Raw genomic sequence first — 22,268 nt, 5'->3', positions numbered from 1 at the left:
TCTAACTAATCTAATCTATATCCTGACTGTTGTTGGCAGAGTATGTCAGATCGGTGTGATCTTTATTTAATCTAATCTATATCCTGACGGTTGTTGGCAGAGTATGTCAGATCTGTGTGATCTTTCTTTAATGTAATCTATATCCTGACTGTTGTTGGCAGAGTATCCCACATGTCCTCAGAGAGAAGTTGGCTGAAACACAAACAGACCTGGGACAATGCAGGTTAGATTCAGAGTTTTTTTTTAGACTCTGTGTAAACTTGATCATAACATGACTATTTTTTTCATAGTAGGTTATGATATCATAATGATGGTCAGAGAGGAGTTGGCTAAAGTACAAAACACATACATACCTGTCCTCTGTCTAATTGTTATGCCGTACAACAATTGTCATGAACATTGGAAAAACCCTCAGGGTAGTTTCCATAAAAATGGCTTCTTTCCTTCCTCACTCTTCATATACCAACTACCCGTTAATACATAATACCTACTGCCAATCTCAATGGAAATCAGACTAAACATTATTTGCAGGTCAATAATATAATAATAATATATTTCATGTACAATATACCATTTAGCAGACACTTTGCAGCAGAGCGACTTACAGAAGTGCGTACTGTCTTCAGTACTCCAATGGGAACAACGGCTGTGGACAGATGAGGACCATATAGCCTGTTCTTTCTAAGATGAAAAGGTCTGGTTACTTGCTGATCCAGCAAATTACAAAACACTTTGTTTGTTCTTTTTTTGAATTTGATATATCTCTCTCTCTCTCTATATATATATATATATCACAGTCTTTTTAGCATTCCTGATATGACTGTGGTGCAGAAGTAAGAACTTATGACCTATGACTGTGAAAGGAAGTAGATGCTGTGTCTGGAAAATATTGTGTTCTTAGTGTCGCAACACAAACAACAGAATAGTTTTAGAAAGAGGAAGCCTTCAGGGGGCATATATGTAAGTATTCTAATAACCCAGTCTAATAACCCAGTCTAATAACCCAGTCTAATAACCCAGTCTAATAGCCCAGTCTAATAACCCAGTCTAATAACCCAGTCTAATAACCCAGTCTAATAACCCAGTCTAATAACCCAGTCTAATAACCCAGTCTAATAGCCCAGTCTAATAACCCAGTCTAATAACCCAGTCTAATAGCCCAGTCTAATAACCCAGTCTAATAACCCAGTCTAATAACCCAGTCTAATAACCCAGTCTAATAGCCCAGTCTAATAACCCAGTCTAATAACCCAGTCTAATAACCCAGTCTAATAACCCAGTCTAATAGCCCAGTCTAATAACCCAGTCTAATAACCCAGTCTAATAGCCCAGTCTAATAACCCAGTCTAATAGCCCAGTCTAATAACCCAGTCTAATAACCCAGTCTAATAGCCCAGTCTAATAGCCCAGTCTAATAACCCAGTCTAATAACCCAGTCTAATAGCCCAGTCTAATAACCCAGTCTAATAGCCCAGTCTAATAGCCCAGTCTAATAACCCAGTCTAATAACCCAGTCTAATAACCCAGTCTAATAACCCAGTCTAATAACCCAGTCTAATAGCCCAGTCTAATAACCCAGTCTAATAACCCAGTCTAATAACCCAGTCTAATAACCCAGTCTAATAACAGTCTAATAACCCAGTCTAATAACCCAGTCTAATAACTAATAACCAGTCTAATAGCCCAGTCTAATAACCCAGTCTAATAGCCCAGTCTAATAACCCAGTCTAATAACCCAGTCTAATAACCCAGTCTAATAGCCCAGTCTAATAACCCAGTCTAATAGCCCAGTCTAATAACCCAGTCTAATAACCCAGTCTAATAGCCCAGTCTAATAACCCAGTCTAATAACCCAGTCTAATAGCCCAGTCTAATAGCCCAGTCTAATAACCCAGTCTAATAACCCAGTCTAATAACCCAGTCTAATAACCCAGTCTAATAGCCCAGTCTAATAACCCAGTCTAATAGCCCAGTCTAATAACCCAGTCTAATAACCCAGTCTAATAACCCAGTCTAATAGCCCAGTCTAATAACCCAGTCTAATAACCCAGTCTAATAACCCAGTCTAATAGCCCAGTCTAATAACCCAGTCTAATAACCCAGTCTAATAGCCCAATAGCCCAGTCTAATAGCCCAGTCTAATAACCCAGTCTAATAACCCAGTCTAATAACCCAGTCTAATAACCCAGTCTAATAACCCAGTCTAATAACCCAGTCTAATAGCCCAGTCTAATAGCCCAGTCTAATAACCCAGTCTAATAGTCTAATAACCAGTCTAATAACCCAGTCTAATAGCCCAGTCTAATAGCCCAGTCTAATAACCCAGTCTAATAACCCAGTCTAATAGCCCAGTCTAATAACCCAGTCTAATAACCCAGTCTAATAGCCCAGTCTAATAGCCCAGTCTAATAACCCAGTCTAATAACCCAGTCTAATAACCCAGTCTAATAACCCAGTCTAATAACCCAGTCTAATAACCCAGTCTAATAACCCAGTCTAATAACCCAGTCTAATAACCCAGTCTAATAGCCCAGTCTAATAGCCCAGTCTAATAACCCTGTATAAAAACCCAGTCTAATAGCCCAGTCTAATAGCCCAGTCTAATAGCCCAGTCTAATAACCCAGTCTAATAACCCAGTCTAATAACCCAGTCTAATAACCCAGTCTAATAACCCAGTCTAATAGCCCAGTCTAATAACCCAGTCTAATAACCCAGTCTAATAACCCAGTCTAGTAACCCAGTCTAATAACCCAGTCTAATAACCCAGTCTAATAGCCCAGTCTAATAACCCAGTCTAATAACCCAGTCTAATAGCCCAGTCTGTATGTGCTAGTGTCTATGTAAATATTGTTTGCATTACTTTCAGAATGACAGCCTTTTCGACAGATGAAGAAATTATAGTCTACTGTTCGTACAGATCAACAGGTCTGGGTTCAGTAAGTGTAACTAACAGAATCGGTGACATCTGGAAGCTATCAGGGGGTATTTCAGGCTCAGTATACTGTTATCAGTCGTCATCTGTATGACATAGCTCTCTAATCCAGGTTACATAGCTGGACCTCATCAAACAGAAACACGATGACTCTGTCCCAAATAGCACCCTGTTCCTTATATAGTGTAGTAGTGCTGACCAGAGTGCCTAGTGCAACATGTAAGGGACACAGTCTACTCCCGCGAAACAGAACACGAGAGACGGCTAGCTTTTGAAAAACATAGCATGGTAAGGTGATAGGTCACGTAAAACGTCAAGGTTTATCTAATGTTTTTCGGACCTAAAAAAATGCTGAGATGTGTCCATGTTTCATGCCTGTTGTCTAACTATAGTCTATGCCTCTGTGGAGTGAACTATCAATGATCTATACAATAGTCTGGGGCAGTAGAGGAGAGAAAGGAGAGAATAGAGGAGAGGAGAGAATAGAGGAGAGAATAGAGGAGAGAATAGAGGAGAGAATAGAGGAGAGAATAGAGGAGAGAACAGAGGAGAGAATAGAGGAGAGAACAGAGGACAGAACAGAGGAGAGAATAGAGGAGAGAATAGAGGAGAGAGGAGAGGAGAGAGGAGAAGAGAGAATAGAGGAGAGGAGAGAACAGAGGAGAGAATAGAGGAGAGAAAGGAGAGAATAGAGGAGAGAATAGAGGAGAGGAGAGAATAGAGGAGAGAATAGAGGAGAGAAAGGAGAGAATAGAGGAGAGAATAGAGGAGAGAAAGGAGAGAATAGAGGAGAGAATAGAGGAGAGAATAGAGGAGAGAAAGGAGAGAATAGAGGAGAGGAGAGAATAGAGGAGAGAAAGGAGAGAATAGAGGAGAGAATAGAGGAGAGAAAGGAGAGAATATAGGAGAGAATAGAGGAGAGAAAGGAGAGAATAGAGGAGAGAAAGGAGAGAATAGAGGAGAGGAGAGAATAGAGGAGAGAATATAGGAGATAAAGAAGGAGAGAATAGAGGAGAGAATAGAGGAGAGAACAGAGGAGAGAATAGAGGAGAGAATAGAGGAGAGAGGAGAGGAGAGAGGAGAGAGGAGAGGAGAGAATAGGGGAGATAATAGAATAGAGGAGAGAATATAGGAGAGAAAGAAGGAGAGAATAGAGGAGAGAATAGAGGAGAGAATAGAGGAGAGAACAGAGGAGAGAACAGAGGAGAGAATAGAGGAGAGAACAGAGGAGAGAATAGAGGAGAGAGGGAGAGGAGAGGAGAGAGGAGAGGAGAGAGGAGAGGAGAGGAGAGGAGAGGAGAGGAGAGAATAGAGGAGAGAAGAGAGGAGAGAAGAGAGGAGAGAATAGAGGAGAGAATAGAGGAGAGAATAGAGGAGAGAATGGAGGAGAGAATAGAGGAGAGAATAGCGAGAATAGAGGAGAGAATATAGGAGAGAAAGAAAGAGAGAATAGAGGAGAGAGGAGAGGAGAGAATAGAATAGAGGAGAGAATAGAGGAGGGAGGAGAGGAGAGAATAGAGGAGAGAATAGAGGAGAGAGGAGAGGAGAGAGGAGAGGAGAGAGGAGAGAATAGAGGAGAGGAGAGAATAGAATAGAGAGAATAGAGGAGAGAGGAGAGAGGAGAGGAGAGAATAGAGGAGAGGAGAGGAGAGGAGAGGAGAGGAGAGGAGAGGAGAGGGGTCTATAGTTAGTCTACAGTTAGTCCACAGTTAGTCCACAGTTACAGTTAGTCTACAGTTACAGTTAGTCTACAGTTACAGTTAGTCTACAGTTACAGTTAATCTACAGTTAGTCTACAGTTACAGTTAGTTAAAGTTAGTCTACAGTTACAGTTAGTCTACAGTTACAGTTAGTCTACAGTTAGTCTACAGTTAGTCTACAGTTACAGTTAGTCTACAGTTAAAGTTAGTCTACAGTTACAGTTAGTCTACAGTTAGTCTACAGTTACAGTTAGTTAAAGTTAGTCTACAGTTACAGTTAGTCTACAGTTAGTCTACAGTTACAGTTAGTCTACAGTTAGTCTACAGTTACAGTTAGTCTACCGTTAGTCTACAGTTACAGTTAGTCTACAGTTACAGTTAGTCTACAGTTACAGTTAGTCTACAGTTAGTCTACAGTTACAGTTAGTCTACAGTTACAGTTAGTCTACAGTTACAGTTTGTCTACAGTTAGTCTACAGTTACAGTTAGTCTACAGTTAGTCTACAGTTACAGTTAGTCTACAGTTACAGTTAGTCTACAGTTAGTCTGCAGTTACAGTTAGTCTACAGTTACAGTTAGTCTACAGTTAGTCTACAGTTACAGTTAGTCTACAGTTAGTCTACAGTTACAGTTAGTCTACAGCTACAGTTAGTCTACAGTTAGTCTACAGTTACAGTTAGTCTACAGTTACAGTTAGTTAAAGTTAGTCTGCAGTTACAGTTAGTCTACAGTTAGTTAAGGTTAGTCTACAGTTAGTTAAGGTTAGTCTACAGTTACAGTTAGTATACAGTTAGTCTACAGTTACAGTTAGTTAAGGTTAGTCTACAGTTAGTCTACAGTTACAGTTAGTCTACAGTTAGTCTACAGTTACAGTTAGTCTACAGTTACAGTTAGTCTACAGTTAGTCTACAGTTACAGTTAGTTAAAGTTAGTCTACAGTTACAGTTAGTCTACAGTTACAGTTAGTTAAGGTTAGTCTACAGTTACAGTTGGTTAAAGTTAGTCTACAGTTACAGTTAGTCTACAGTTACAGTTAGTTAAAGTTAGTCTGCAGTTACAGTTAGTCTACAGTTAGTTAAGGTTAGTCTACAGTTAGTTAAGGTTAGTCTACAGTTAGTTAAGGTTAGTCTACAGTCACAGTTAGTCTACAGTTACAGTTAGTCTACAGTTAGTCTACAGTTACAGTTAGTCTACAGTTAGTCTACAGTTAGTCTATAGTTAATCTATAGTTACAGTTAGTCTATAGTTAATCTACAGTTACAGTTAGTCTACAGATATAGTTAGTCTATAGTTACAGTTAGTCTACAGTTACAGTTAGTCTATAGTTAGTCTACAGTTAGTCTATAGTTAGTCTACAGTTAGTCTATAGTTAGTCTACAGTTACAGTTAGTCTTGACTTAGTCTACAGTTACAGTTAGTCTACAGTTACAGTTAGTCTATAGTTAGTCTACAGTTAGTCTACAGTTAGTCTTTAGTTCGTATACAGTTACAGTTAGTCTACAGTTACAGTTAGTTTATAGTTAGTATACAGTTAGTCTACAGTTAGTCTACAGTTACAGTTAGTTAAAGTTAGTCTACAGTTACAGTTAGTTTATAGTTAGTCTATAGTTAGTCTACAGTAAGTCTATAGGTGGCCTATAGTTAGTCTTTAGTTAGTCTACAGTTACAGTTAGTCTACAGTTAGTCTACAGTTAGTCTACAGTTAGTCTATAGTTAGTCTATAGTTAGTCTACAGTTAGTCTATAGTTAGTCTACAGTTAGTCTATAGTTAGTCTACCGTTAGTCTATAGTTAGTCTACAGTTAGTCTATAGTTAGTCTATAGTTAGTATGCAGTTAGTATACAGTTAGTCTACAGTTAGTCTACCGTTAGTCTATAGTTAGTCTACAGTTAGTCTATAGTTAGTCTATAGTTAGTCTACAGTTAGTATACAGTTAGTCTACAGTTAGTCTACAGTTAGTCTACAGTAAGTCTATAGGTGGTCTATAGTTAGTCTATAGTTAGTCTACAGTAAGTCTATAGGTGGTCTATAGTTAGTCTTTAGTTAGTCTACAGTTACAGTTGGTCTTTTATTTTTATTTTATTTCACCTTTATTTAACCAGTTAGGCAAGTTGAGAACAAGTTCTCATTTACAATTGCGACCTGGCCAAGATAAAGCAAAGCAGTTCGACAGATACAACGACACAGAGTTACACATGGAGTAAAACAAACATACAGTCAATAATACAGTATAAACAAGTCTATATACAATGTGAGCAAATTAGGTGAGAAGGGAGGTAAAGGCAAAAAAGGCCATGGTGGCAAAGTAAATACAATATAGCAAGTAAAACACTGGAATGGTAGTTTTGCAATGGAAGAATGTGCAAAGTAGAAATAAAAATAATGGGGTGCAAAGGAGCAAAATAAATAAATAAATTAAATACAGTTGGGAAAGAGGTAGTTGTTTGGGCTAAATTATAGGTGGGCTATGTACAGGTGCAGTAATCTGTAAAATGCTCTGACAGTTGGTGCTTAAAGCTAGTGAGGGATAAGTGTTTCCAGTTTCAGAGATTTTTGTAGTTCGTTCCAGTCATTGGCAGCAGAGAACTGGAAGGAGAGGCAGCCAAAGAAAGAATTGGTTTTGGGGGTGATTAGAGAGATATACCTGCTAGGTCTACAGTTAGTTAGTCTACAGTTAGTATGCAGTTAGTATACAGTTAGTCTACAGTTAGTCTATGGTTACAGTTAGTCTATAGGTGGTCTATAGTTAGTCTACAGTACCAGTTAGTCTACAGTTAGTTAAAGTTAGTCTACAGTTTGTTAATGTTAGTTAAAGTTAGTCTACAGTACCAGTTAGTTACAGTTAGTCTACAGTTACAGTTAGTCTACAGTTAGTTCAAGTTAGTCTACCGTTACAGTTAGTTTACAGTTAGTTAGTCTACAGTTAGTTAAAGTTAGTTTTCAGTTAGTTAAGGTTAGTCTACAGTTAGTTAAAGTTAGTCTAGAGTTACAGTTAGTCTACAGTTAGTTAGTCTAGAGTTACAGTTAGTCTACAGTTACAGTTCGTCTATAGTTACAGACAGAGCTGTTAGTCTGAAGTTAGTCTATAGTTAGTCTACAGTTACAGTTAGTCTATAGTTAGTCTACAGTTGTCTATATTTAGTCTATAGTTAGTTTACAGTTACAGACCGAGTTTGTTATCCTACAGTTTCACAAAGTGAGCACACACACACACTGAGGCTGAGACACAGAGGCTGCCACTGTTACTTCTGATGGTTAGAGAGAGGAATCAGGCCACCTGAACAGATCCCTAAAATAACCATACCTTTAATGCAGCTCTCTTTTCTCTCCTCATGAAGGAAAGAAGGGGATACCTAGTCAGTTGAACAACTGGATGCATCTTCCACATTTAATCCAACCCCTCTGAATCAGAGAGGTGCGGGGGGCTGCCTAAATCGACACCCACAGCACCCAGGGGACAGTGGGTTAACTGCCTTGCTCAGGGGCAGAATGACAGATGTTTACTTTGTCAGCTCGGGGATTCGATCCAAGAACCATTCAGTTACTGGCCCACCGCTCTAACCACTACACTACCTGCCGCCCCTACACTCTAACCACTACACTACCTGCCGCCCCTACACTCTAACCACTAGGCTACCTGCCGCCCCTACACTCTAACCACTAGGCTACCTGCCGCCCCTACACTCTAACCACTAGGCTACCTGCCGCCCCTACACTCTAACCACTAGGCTACCTGCCGCCCCTACACTCTAACCACTAGGCTACCTGCCGCCCCTACACTCTAAGCACTAGACGACCTGCCGCCCCTACACTCTAACCACTAGGCTACCTGCCTCCCCTACACTCTAACCACTAGGCTACCTGCCGCCCCTACACTCTAACCACTAGGCTACCTGCTGCCCCTACACTCTAACCACTAGGCTACCTGCCGCCCCTACACTCTAACCACTAGGCTACCTGCCGCCCCTACACTCTAACCACTAGGTTACCTGTCTCCCCTACACTCTAACCACTAGGCTACCTGCCGCCCCTACACTCTAACCACGAGGCTACCTGCCGCCCCTACACTCTAACCACTAGACTACCTGCCGCCCCTACACTCTAACCACTAGGCTACCTGCCGCCCCTACACTCGAACCACGAGGCTACCTGCCGCCCATACACTCTAACCACTAGACTACCTACTGCCCCTACACTCTAACCATTAGTCCACTTGTATACACGTCCTCTGTTTGTCTGGGCATGAAAACTATAGTAGTCAGGCTTTTTAAAATTGATTTCTAGAGCCATAAGCTCTCAGGTTGTCCTGAGAGAGAGAGGAAGGAAAGTGCCCATGTCTTTAGCTCACTGGCAGTTGTGTTTGCTTGAGTTGGCTCAGGTCACAGAAAACATCAACAACCAAAAAGGTCTACTTCTTTCTTTCTTTTTCTTTACTTTTTTCTTACTTTCTCTTTCTGTATTTTCTTTATTGCATTTTATACATATATATTTCTCTCTCTGTCTCTCTGTCTCTCTCTGTCTGTCTCTCTCTCTCTCGCTCTGTCTGTCTCTCTCTCTCTCTCGCTCTGTCTTTCTCTGTCTGTCTCTCTCTCTCTCGCTCTGTCTTTCTCTCTCTCTCTCTCTCTCTCTCTCTCTGTCTCTGTCAATTCAATTTAATTCAATTCAAGGGCTTTATTGGCATGGGAAACGTGTTAACATTGCCAAAGCAAGTGAGGTAGACAACATACAAAGTGAATATATAAAGTGAAAAACAACAAAAATTAACAGTAAACATTACACATACAGAAGTTTCAAAACAGTAAAGACATTACAAATGTCATATTATATATATATACAGTGTTTTAACAATGTACAAATGGTTAAAGGACACAAAATAAAATAAATAAGCATAAATATGGGTTGTATTTACAATGGTGTTTGTTCTTCACTGGTTGCCCTTTTCTCGTGGCAACAGGTCACAAATCTTGCTGCTGTGATGGCACACTGTGGTATTTCACCCAGTAGATATGGGAGTTTTTCAAAATTGGATTTGTTTTCGAATTCATTGAATCTGTGTAATCTGAGGGAAATATGTCTCTCTAATATGGTCATACATTGGGCAGGAGGTTAGGAAGTGCAGCTCAGTTTCCACCTCATTTTGTGGGCAGTGAGCACATAGCCTGTTTTCTCTTGAGAGCCATGTCTGCCTACGGCGGCCTTTCTCAATAGCAAGGTTATGCTCACTGAGTCTGTACATAGTCAAAGCTTTCCTTAATTTTCGGTCAGTCACAGTGGTCAGGTATTCTGCCGCTGTGTACTCTCTGTGTAGGGCCAAATAGCATTCTAGTTTGCTCTGTTTTTTTGTTAATTCTTTCCAATGTGTTAAGTAATTATCTTTTTGTTTTCTCATGATTTGGTTGGGTCTAATGGTGCTGTTGTCCTGGGGCTCTGTAGGGTGTGTTTGTGTTTGTGAACAGAGCCCCAGGACCAGCTTGCTTAGGGGACTCTTCTCCAGGTTCATCTCTCTGTAGGTGATGGCTTTGTTATGGAAGGTTTGTGAATCGCTTCCTTTTAGGTGGTTGTAGAATTTAACAGCTCTTTTCTGGATTTTGATAATTAGTGGGTATCGGCCTAATTCTGCTCTGCATGCATTATTTGGTGTTCTACGTTGTACACTGAGGATATTTTTGCAGAATTCTGCGTGCAGAGTCTCAATTTGGTGTTTGTCCCATTTTGTAAAGTCTTGGTTGGTGAGCAGACCCCAGACCTCACAACCATAAAGGGCAATGGGCTCTATGACTGATTCAAGTATTTTTAGCCAAATCCTAATTGGTATGTTGAAATTTATGTTTCTTTTGATGGCATAGAATGCCCTTCTTGCCTTGTCTCTCAGATCGCTCACAGCTTTGTGGAAGTTACCTGTGGCGCTGATGTTTAGGCCAAGGTATGTATAGTTTTTTGTGTGCTCTAGGGCAACAGTGTCTAGATGGAATTTGTATTTGTGGTCCTGGTGACTGGACCTTTTTTGGAACACCATTATTTTGGTCTTACTGAGATTTACTGTCAGGGCCCAGGTCTGACAGAATCTGTGCATAAGATCTAGGTGCTGCTGTAGGCCCTCCTTGGTTGGTGACAGAAGCACCAGATCATCAGCAAACAGCAGGCATTTGACTTCGGATTCTAGCAGGGGGAGGCCGGGTGCTGCAGACTTTTCTAGTACCCGCGCCAATTCGTTGATATATATGTTGAAGAGGGTGGGGCTTAAGCTGCATCCCTGTCTAACCCCACGACCCTGTGTGAAGAAATGTGTGTTTTTTGCCAATTTTAACCGCACACTTGTTGTTTGTGTACATGGATTTTATAATGTCGTATGTTTTACCCCCAACACCACTTTCCATCAGTTTGTATAGCAGACCCTCATGCCAGATTGAGTCGAAGGCTTTTTTGAAATCAACAAAGCATGAGAAGACTTTGCTTTGTTTTGGTTTGTTTGGTTGTCAATTAGGGTGTGCAGGGTGAATACATGGTCTGTTGTACGGTAATTTGGTAAAAAGCCAATTTGACATTTGCTCAGTACATTGTTTTCATTGAGGAAATGTACGAGTCTGCTGTTAATAATAATGCAGAGGATTTTCCCAAGGTTACTGTTGACACATTCCACGGTAGTTATTTGGGTCAAATTTGTCTCCACTTTTGTGGATTGGGGTGATCAGTCCTTGGTTCCAAATATTGGGGAAGACGCCAGAGCTAAGTATGATGTTAAAGAGTTTTAGTATAGCCAATTGGAATTTGTTGTCTGTATATTTGATCATTTCATTGAGGATAACATCAACACCACAGGCCTTTTAGGGTTGGAGGGTTTTTATTTTGTCCTGTAACTCATTCAATGTAATTGGAGAATCCAATGGGTTCTGGTAGTCTTTCATAGTTGAATCTAAGATCTGTATTTGATCATGTATATGTTTTTGCTCTTTATTCTTTGTTATAGAGCCAAAAAGATTGGAGAAGTGGTTTACCCATACATCTCCATTTTGGATAGATAATTCTTCGTGTTGTTGTTTGTTTAGTGTTTTCCAATTTTCCCAGAAGTGGTTAGAGTCTATGGATTCTTCAATTGCATTGAGCTGATTTCTGACATGCTGTTCCTTCTTTTTCCGTAGTGTATTGTTGTGATTCACCATAGTGAAGGCGTAGACTCAGGTTTTCCAGGTCTCTATGTTTTTGGTTGGACAGGTTTCTCAATTTCTTTTTAGATTTTTGCATTCTTCATCAAACCATTTGTCATTATTGTTAATTTTCTTCAGGTTTTATATTTTTATCTTCAGAGATTTTTAGATTTGATAGGGAAGCTGAGAGGTCAAATATACTGTTAAGATTTTCTACTGCCAAGTTTACACCTTCACTATTACAGTGGAACGTTTTACCCAGGAAATTGTCTAAAAGGGATTGAATTTGTTGTTGCCTAATTGTTTTTTGGTAGGTTTCCAAACTGCATTCCTTCCATCTATAGCATTTCTTAATGTTACTCAGTTCCTTTGGCTTTGATGCCTCATGATTGAGTATTGCTCTGTTTAAGTAGACTGTGATTTTGCTGTGGTCTGATAGGGGTGTCAGTGGGCTGACTGTGAACGCTCTGAGAGACTCTGGGTTGAGGTCAGTGATAAAGTAGTCTACAGTACTACTGCCAAGAGATGAGCTATAGGTGTACCTACCATAGGAGTCCCCTCGAAGACTACCGTTGACTATGTACATACCCTCTCTCTCTCTCTCTCTCTCTCTCTCTCTCTCTCTCTCTCTCTCTCTCTCTCTCTCTCTCTCTCTCTCTCTCTCTCTCTCTCTCTCTCTCTCTCTCTCTCTCTCTCTCTCTCTCTCTCTCTCTCTCTCTCTCTCTCTCTCTCTCTCTCTCTCTCTCTCTCTCTCTCTCTCTCTCTCTCTCTCTCTCGTAAGCAGGGGTGCATTGGTTATATTGAAGTAGTGAGAGAGGGAAGAATGACATGCCATACATGTACGTGCACGTTGAGTATGTTTATAGAAAGTCACAGTGCTAACCTGAGGTGTGACTCTGTTCTGGGTTTTTCATTTCTGTGGAAATGATTAGGCGTTACTACAATTGCCTCACAGGCGTATACTGTACATATGCACTCATACAAGTACACAAATAGCCATGTGTGTCTGTGTGTGTGTTTGTGTATGTGTATGTGTGTGTGTGTGTTCATGCCTGCATGTTCCTGTGTGTGTATGTTGCGGTTTCTTTACTATTCATTGCCTCTGTCTTCCTGTGTATGTAGTTAAGGGTCGGTTCGTCATGTGTTTTGTATTGTGTTGCTTCCTGCCATGGACTGGAACCCCTCAGAGAGATGCGGGGGGGTGGTGTTGAGTGGGAAAGGGGGAGTGAAGAGGGAAAAGAGGGGGGGGGAGAGAGAAAACAAGAAGACGGCTCATAAACTTCACCAGACAGCAGACAGAGAGGGTGAGTCCCTCGTGACAGAAATGGGGAGAGATAGAGAAAGAGAGAGAGTCCACAGCTACCAATCCAGACAGCAATAGGAGAGAATTAGAAATGACTACACTACTATAGACTACGGTCATTGTTTGAAACCCTGAATGTCTTTTCCTGAACGGATCGGTGAAACACTTTTCTGACACTATCTGTTGTTTTGGTAAATTGAGCCACCCCTTGTTGCCAGGAAACACAAAAGTCACCATGCAACCAAATATTTAGGAAGAGGTCATCATTTCCTGGAGTCTGTAAAGGAAGAAACCACGTGGAAACAAGTTAGATACAACAAACTGAGTTTCACCAAGTCAAATGAATGTATTATGTTATGTATGAATTTATTATGGGTGTATCTAAACCAACGTAGATTATTTTAATAGTGTTTTATACATCAGTTGAGGTCTCTATACGTTTCAATATGAGGTCCGATCCCTAACATGAAAGTGCATCTTATAGCTGTGTGGGCTGATATAGTCACAATGTTTGCCTTGGTGTAGTTGAGCCAATGGCCATGGGATAAGTTGAGCCATACAAATGATGACTACAATTGGTCAGTTATAAACATAATATTACATTGCAGTTTTGCATATTAACTCAAGAGGCATTTCTGTCGTTACAGAGCAGACATCAGAGGGGTTTGGGTTAAATGCGGAGGACACATTCAGTTGGACACATTCAGTTGGACACATTCAGTTGGACACATTCAGTTGTACAGCTGACTTAGGTGTCTTTCCTCTTCCATCATGTCCCATGTATACACAGAGAAAACAAGGTCTAGCCCCCCGTGAGGTTCCTGAGAGAGCTGCCATATCAAATGCAATCAAATCAAATGGAATGTGTCACATGCTTCGTAAACAACAGGTGCGGACTAACAGTGAAATGCTTACTTACCTATTTAGCAGTCTTATGGCTTGGGGGTAGAAGCTGTTCAGGGTCCTGTTAATAAGGAAGTTACTGTTGCTGTTGTTCCTGTTGCCAAGGAAGTGAGAGAAGGGAAGAAATCCATTTGAGCTGCAGAAAGACATTTACATTTACATTTAAGTCATTTAGCAGACGCTCTTATCCAGAGCGACTTACAAATTGGTGCATTCACCTTATGACATCCAGTGGAACAGCCACTTTACAAAAGAGATTAAAAAATAGACTGAATGACACCGAAGAGGCACATTGACAAAAAATAAAATGTATATCTACAGTGTGAAAGAGAGGTCATGACAGTGTGGCGGAGACACACAAGGTCTTATCTGATGACATGGAGTCTGATCTGTATAAAGAGAGGCTATGAGAGAGTAGCAGAGACACACAAGGTCTCATCTGATGACATGGAGTCTGATCTGTATAAAGAGAGGCTATGAGAGAGTAGCAGAGACACACAAGGTCTCATCTGATGACATGGAGTCTGATCTGTATAAAGAGAGGCTATGAGAGAGTAGCAGAGACACACAAGGTCTCATCTGATGTACATGGAGTCTGATCTGTATAAAGAGAGGCTATGAGAGAGTAGCAGAGACACACAAGGTCTCATCTGATGACATGGAGTCTGATCTGTATAAAGAGAGGCTATGAGAGAGTAGCAGAGACACACAAGGTCTCATCTGATGTACATGGAGTCTGATCTGTATAAAGAGAGGCTATGAGAGAGTAGCAGAGACACACAAGGTCTCATCTGATGACATGGAGTCTGATCTGTATAAAGAGAGGCTATGAGAGAGTAGCAGAGACACACAAGGTCTCATCTATGTAGTCTGTATAAAGAGAGGCTATGAGAGTAGCAAGACACACAAGGTCTCATCTGAGGCATGGAGTCTGATCTGTATAAAGAGAGGCTATGAGAGAGTAGCAGAGACACACAAGGTCTCATCATGATGTACATGGAGTCTGATCTGTATAAAGAGAGGCTATGAGAGAGTAGCAGAGACACATCTGATGACATGGTCTCATCTGATAAAGACATGGAGTCTGACACAAGGTCTGTATAAAAAGAGAGGCTATGAGAGAGTAGCAGAGACACACAAGGTCTCATCTGATGACATGGAGTCTGATCTGTATAAAGAGAGGCTATGAGAGAGTAGCAGAGACACACAAGGTCTCATCTGATGTACATGGAGTCTGATCTGTATAAAGAGAGGCTATGAGAGAGTAGCAGAGACACACAAGGTCTCATCTGATGTACATGGAGTCTGATCTGTATAAAGAGAGGCTATGAGAGAGTAGCAGAGACACACAAGGTCTCATCTGATGACATGGAGTCTGATCTGTATAAAGAGAGGCTATGAGAGAGTAGCAGAGACACACAAGGTCTCATCTGATGTACATGGAGTCTGATCTGTATAAAGAGAGGCTATGAGAGAGTAGCAGAGACACACAAGGTCTCATCTGATGACATGGAGTCTGATCTGTATAAAGAGAGGCTATGAGAGAGTAGCAGAGACACACAAGGTCTCATCTGATGACATGGAGTCTGATCTGTATAAAGAGAGGCTATGAGAGAGTAGCAGAGACACACAAGGTCTCATCTGATGACATGGAGTCTGAGCATGTAAAAAATATCTCACGGAAAAGTTTCCTGGGCTTCGTAGCCTCAAATGCAGAGAACTTGACCACGAATTGGCACATTGAAACAATGTCTCTGTCACAGACAACTGGTCAACAAATGGAAGGGTCAGTGGTGTTGAACACAGTTAAAGTCGGAAGTTTACATACACCTTAGCCAAATACATTTAAACTCAGTTTGTCACAATTCCTGACATTTAATCCTAGTAAAAATTCCCTATTTTAGGATAGTTAGGACCACCACTTTATTTTAAGAATGTGACCTGTCAGAATAATAGTAGAGAGAGTGATTTATTTCAGATTTAATTTCTTTCATCACATTCAGAAGTTTACATACACTCATTTAATATTTGCTAGCATTGCCATTAAATTGTTTAACTTGGGTCAAACATTTCGGGCAGCCTTCCACAAGCTTCCCACAATAAGTAGGGTGAATTTTGGCGCATTCCTCCTGACAGAGCTGGTGTAACTGAGTCAGGTTTGTAGGCCTCCTTGCTCACACACACCTTTTTAGTTCTGCCATTATCCATTTGGAAGACCCATTTGCGACCAAGCTTTAACTTCCTGATTGATGTCTTGAGATGTTGCTTCAGTATATCCACATAATTGTCCTCCTCGTGATGCCATCTATTTTGTGAAGTTCACCAGTCCCTCCTGCAGCAAAGCACCCCCACTACATGATGCTGCCACCCCCGTGCTTCACGGCTGGGATGGTGTTCTTCGGCTTGCAAGCCTCCCCTTTTTCCTTCAAACATAACGATGGTCATTATGGCCAAACAGTTCTATTTGTGTTTTATCAGACCAGAGGACATTTCTCCAAAAAATATTATCTTTGTAGTTGCAAACAGTAGTCTGGCTTTTTATAGCGGTTTTGGGGCAGTGGCTTCTTCCTTGCTGAGCGGCCTCACAGGTTATGACGATATAGGACTTGTTTTACTTTGGATATAGATACTTTTGTACCTGTTTCCTCCAGAATCTTCGCAAGGTCCTTTGCTGTTGTTCTGGCATTGATTTGCACTTTTTGCACCAAAGTACTTTCAACTCTAGGAGACAGAACGCGTCTCCTTCCTGCACGTATAATGGCTGCATGGTCCCATGGTGTTTATACTTGCGTACTATTGTTTGTACAGATGAATGTGGCACCTTCAGGCATTTGGAAATTGCTCCCAAGGATGAACCAGACTTGTGGAGGTCTACAATTTTTTCCTGATTTCTTTTGATTTTCCCATGATGTCAAGCAAAGAGGCACTGAGTTTGAAGGTAGGCCTTGAAATACATCCAGAGGTACACCTCCAATTGACTCAAATTATGTCAATTAGCCAATCAGAAGCTTCTAAAGCCATGACATAATTTTCTGGAATTTCCCAAGCTGTTTAAAGGCACAGTGTAGTTTATGTAAACTTAGTGTATGTAAACTTAGTTTATGTAAACTTAGTGTATGCAAACTTAGTGTATGTAAACTTAGTGTATGCAAACTTAGTGTATGTAAACTTAGTGTATGTAAACTTAGTGTATGTAAACTTAGTTTATGTAAACTTAGTTTATGTAAACTTAGTGTATGTAAACTTAGTGTATGTAAACTTAGTGTATGTAAACTTAGTGTATGTAAACTTAGTGTATGTAAACTTAGTGTATGTAAACTTAGTGTATGTAAACTTAGTGTATGTGAACTTAGTGTATGTGAACTTAGTGTATGTAAACTTAGTGTATGTAAACTTAGTTTATGTAAACTTAGTGTATGTAAACTTAGTGTATGTAAACTTAGTGTATGTAAACTTAGTGTATGTAAACTTCTGACCCACTGGAATTGTGATACAATGAATTATATGTTAAATAATCTGTAAACAATTGTTGGAAAAAATGACTTGTGTCCTGGAGAAAGTAGATGTCCTGACTGACTTGCCAAAACCATAGTTTGTTAACAAGAAATTTGTGGAGTGGTTGAAAGACAAGTTTTAATGACTTCAACCTAAGTGTATGTAAACTTCCGACTTCAACTGGATATCAGAATGTAGGCATACATTTAAGGTATACAATATACGACACCCCCATTCCATAAATTAAACTTTGACCTATTAGCATCTTCATCCACTGTCACAGGACACCTTCACCCACTGTCACAGGACACCTTCACCCACTGTCACAGGACACCTTCACCCACTGTCACAGGACACCTTCACCCACTGTGACAGGACACCTTCACCCACTGTGACAGGACACCTTCACCCACTGTGACAGGACACCTTCACCCACTGTCACAGGACACCTTCACCCACTGTCACAGGACACCTTCACCCACTGTCACAGGACACCTTCACCCACTGTCACAGGACACCTTCACCCACTGTGACAGGACACCTTCACCCACTGTCACAGGACACCTTCACCCACTGTCACAGGACACCTTCACCCACTGTCACAGGACACCTTCACCCACTGTCACAGGACACCTTCACCCACTGTCACAGGACACCTTCACCCACTGTCACATGACACCTTCAACTGTCACAGGACACCTTCACCCACTGTCACAGGACACCTTCACTCACTGTCACAGGACACCTTCACCCACTGTCACAGGACTCCTTCACCCACTGTCACAGGACATTTTCACCCACTGTGACAGGACACCTTCACTCACTGTCACAGGACTCGTTCAAACTGTCACAGGACACTTTCACCCACTGTGACAGGACACCTTCACCCACTGTCACAGGACACCTTCCCCACTGTCACAGGACACCTTCACCCACTGTCACAGGACACCTTCACCCACTGTCACAGGACACCTTCACTACTGTCACAGGACTCCTTCACCCACTGTCACAGGACTCCTAACCCACTGTCACAGGACACCTTCACCCACTGTGACAGGACACCTTCACCCACTGTTACAGGACTCTTCACCCACTGTCACAGGACACTTTCACCCACTGTTACAGGACACCTTCACCCACTGTCACAGGACTCCTTCACCCACTGTCACAGGACACCTTCACCCACTGTCACAGGACACCTTCACCCACTTACCCCAAGGCAGCCAAAGTTACCCTGTCCCTATGCTCAATGTACTACATACCGTGAGCAAGTTGTGCCCAAGAGACCCCTTATTTGGACAAGCTATGTTTTCAAACCGTTTATATTTACGTCAAATGTGATTTTCCTCCAGGGATGCAGAACCTCCTGCAGTATACGTAGATATCTGTCAGAGGGAATACTGTGTTTCCCTTGATGGAGTGATGCTAAATGTAAAAAATGGCTCAACTTACCGCACTCCCATCACATGACATGTGTGACGACCTCTGACCTTTGACTCCCGGCCCGGTCAGGCAGGTAGAGTGGTGATGACTACAGTGGAAAGCTGTTTCGGTGCTGACATGACAAACAGGGAAAATAAATTAAATGGAGAAAAAAAATTAGGGAACAGCCTGGTAACGATGGAAATGAAATGATTCATATCCCGCCAGTCATACGAGGATTCATCGGGTCACCGAACACTAATAATGGTTTATACTTGCAATAGAACAGAACCATATCATCATGAGAAAGTACACAACCTTCTAACAATGGATCCAGAATCCTGACACACAGGGGGTTCAGTACTAGCTGTAGTGATATACCAGGGGGTTCAGTACTAGCTGTAGTGATATACCAGGGGGTTCAGTACTAGCTGTAGTGATATACCAGGGGGTTCAGTACTAGCTGTAGTGATATACCAGGGGGTTCAGTACTAGCTGTAGTGATATACCAGGGGGTTCAGTACTAGCTGTAGTGATATACCAGGGGGTTCAGTACTAGCTGTAGTGATATACCAGGGGGTTCAGTATTAGCTGTAGTGATATACCAGGGGGTTCAGTACTAGCTGTAGTGATATACCAGGGGGTTCAGTACTAGCTGTAGTGATATACCAGGGGGTTCAGTACTAGCTGTAGTGATATACCAGGGGGTTCAGTACTAGCTGTAGTGATATACCAGGGGGTTCAGTATTAGCTGTAGTGATATACCAGGGGGTTCAGTACTAGCTGTAGTGATATACCAGGGGGTTCAGTACTAGCTGTAGTAATATACCAGGGGGTTCAGTACTAGCTGTAGTGATATACCAGGGGGTTCAGTATTAGCTGTAGTAATATACCAGGGGGTTCAGTACTAGCTGTAGTGATATACCAGGGGGTTCAGTACTAGCTGTAGTAATATACCAGGGGGTTCAGTACTAGCTGTAGTAATATACCAGGGGTTCAGTACTAGCTGTAGTGAAATACCAGGGGTTCAGTATTAGCTGTAGTGATATACCAGGGGTTCAGTACTAGCTGTAGTGATATACCAGGGGTTCAGTACTAGCTGTAGTGATATACCAGGGGTTCAGTACTAGCTGTAGTAATATAACAAGGGGTTCAGTACTAGCTGTAGTAATATACCAGGGGTTCAGTACTAGCTGTAGTAATATAACAACGGGTTCAGTACAAGCTGTAGTGATATACCAGGGGTTCAGTACTAGCTGTAGTAATATACCAGGGGTTCAGTACTAGCTGTAGTAATATACCAGGGGGTTCAGTACTAGCTGTAGTAATATACCAGGGGGTTCAGTATTAGCTGTAGTAATATACCAGGGGGTTCAGTACTAGCTGTAGTGATATACCAGGGGGTTCAGTACTAGCTGTAGTGATATACCAGGGGGTTCAGTACTAGCTGTAGTGATATACCAGGGGGTTCAGTACTAGCTGTAGTAATATACCAGGGGGTTCAGTACTAGCTGTAGTGATATACCAGGGGGTTCAGTATTAGGTGTAGTAATATACCAGGGGGTTCAGTACTAGCTGTAGTGATATACCAGGGGGTTCAGTACTAGCTGTAGTGATATACCAGGGGGTTCAGTACTAGCTGTAGTAATATAACAAGGGGTTCAGTACTAGCTGTAGTAATATACCAGGGGGTTCAGTACTAGCTGTAGTGATATACCAGGGGGTTCAGTACTAGCTGTAGTAATATACCATGGGGTTCAGTACTAGCTGTAGTGATATACCAGGGGGTTCAGTATTAGGTGTAGTAATATACCAGGGGGTGCAGTACTAGCTGTAGTGATATACCAGGGGGTTCAGTACTAGCTGTAGTAATATAACAAGGGGTTCAGTACTAGCTGTAGTAATATACCAGGGGGTTCAGTACTAGCTGTAGTGATATACCAGGGGGTTCAGTATTAGGTGTAGTAATATACCAGGGGGTTCAGTATTAGGTGTAGTGATATACCAGGGGGTTCAGTATTAGGTGTAGTGATATACCAGGGGGTTCAGTATTAGGTGTAGTGATATACCAGGGGGTTCAGTATTAGGTGTCGTGATATACCAGGGGGTCAGTACTAGCTGTAGTGATATACCAGGGGGTTCAGTACTAGCTGTATTAATGTACCAGGGGGTTCAGTATTAGCTGTAGTAATATACCAGGGGGTTCAGTATTAGGTGTCGTGATATACCAGGGGGTTCAGTACTAGCTGTAGTGATATACCAGGGGTTCAGTACTAGCTGTAGTAATATACCAGGGGTTCAGTATTAGCTGTAGTAATATACCAGGGGGTTCAGTACTAGCTGTAGTAATATACCAGGGGGTTCAGTACTAGCTGTAGTGATATACCAGGGGGTTCAGTATTAGGTGTAGTAATATACCAGGGGGTTCAGTACTAGCTGTAGTGATATACCAGGGGGTTCAGTACTAGTTGTAGTAATATAACAAGGGGTTCAGTACTAGCTGTAGTAATATACCAGGGGGTTCAGTACTAGCTGTAGTGAAATATCAGGGGGTTCAGTATTAGCTGTAGTGATATACCAGGGGGTTCAGTACTAGCTGTAGTGAAATACCAGGGGTTTCAGTATTATCTGTAGTGATATACCAGTGGGTTCAGTACTAGCTGTAGTGATATACCAGGGGGTTCAGTACTAGCTGTAGTGATATACCAGTGGGTTCAGTACTAGCTTTAGTAATATAACAAGGGGTTCAGTACTAGCTGTAGTGATATACCAGGGGTTCAGTAAGCTGTAGTAATATAACAACGGGTTCAGTACTAGCTGTAGTGATATACCAGGGGGTTCAGTACTAGCTGTAGTAATATACCAGGGGTTCAGTACTGGCTGTAGTGATATACCAGGGGTTCAGTACTAGGTGTAGTGATATACCAGGGGTTCAGTACTAGCTGTAGTGATATACCAGGGGGGTTCAGTACTAGCTGTAGTAATATAACCAAGGGGTTCAGTACAAGCTGTAGTAATATACCAGGGGGTTCAGTACTAGCTGTAGTGATATACCAGGGGTTCAGTACTAGCTGTAGTGATATACCAGGGGTTCAGTACTAGCTGTAGTAATATAACAGGGGGTTCAGTACTAGCTGTAGTAATATACCAGGGGGTTCAGTACTAGCTGTAGTGATATACCAGGGGGTTCAGTACTAGCTGTAGTGATATACCAGGGGGTTCAGTACTAGCTGTAGTAATATACCAGGGGGTTCAGTACTAGCTGTAGTGATATACCAGGGGGTTCAGTACTAGCTGTAGTGATATACCAGGGGGTTCAGTACTAGCTGTAGTGATATACCAGGGGGTTCAGTATTAGCTGTAGTAA

At 41.6% G+C, this 22,268-nt stretch overlaps 1 protein-coding gene across 4 annotated transcripts in view; it reads left to right on the top strand.

The window, feature by feature from the left end:
* LOC118369202 (rho GTPase-activating protein 6-like) overlaps positions 1–22,268 on the top strand; it is a 153,673-nt gene that overhangs the window by 47,606 nt on the left and 83,799 nt on the right. The window contains exons 1-2 of one of the 4 annotated variants that reach the window (XM_052497696.1): positions 82–223; positions 579–694. The exons of 2 other annotated variants lie outside the window; for them this stretch is intronic. Coding sequence is in view for 1 of the 2 variants with exons in the window: in XM_052497694.1 (XP_052353654.1) it covers positions 218–223 (6 nt within the window). In the remaining variant the exon portion in view is untranslated. Of the gene's footprint in view, positions 1–81; positions 224–578; positions 695–22,268 lie in introns of those variants that run through there. One more of the 4 variants, XM_052497694.1, reaches the window with a different exon arrangement.

This window comes from Oncorhynchus keta, chromosome 35 (genome assembly GCF_023373465.1).
Source record: "Oncorhynchus keta strain PuntledgeMale-10-30-2019 chromosome 35, Oket_V2, whole genome shotgun sequence".
Classification (NCBI taxonomy): domain Eukaryota; kingdom Metazoa; phylum Chordata; class Actinopteri; order Salmoniformes; family Salmonidae; genus Oncorhynchus; species Oncorhynchus keta.
The sequence above is the reverse complement of the archived record's forward strand: the minus strand, read 5'-3'. Positions and strand labels throughout refer to the sequence as shown.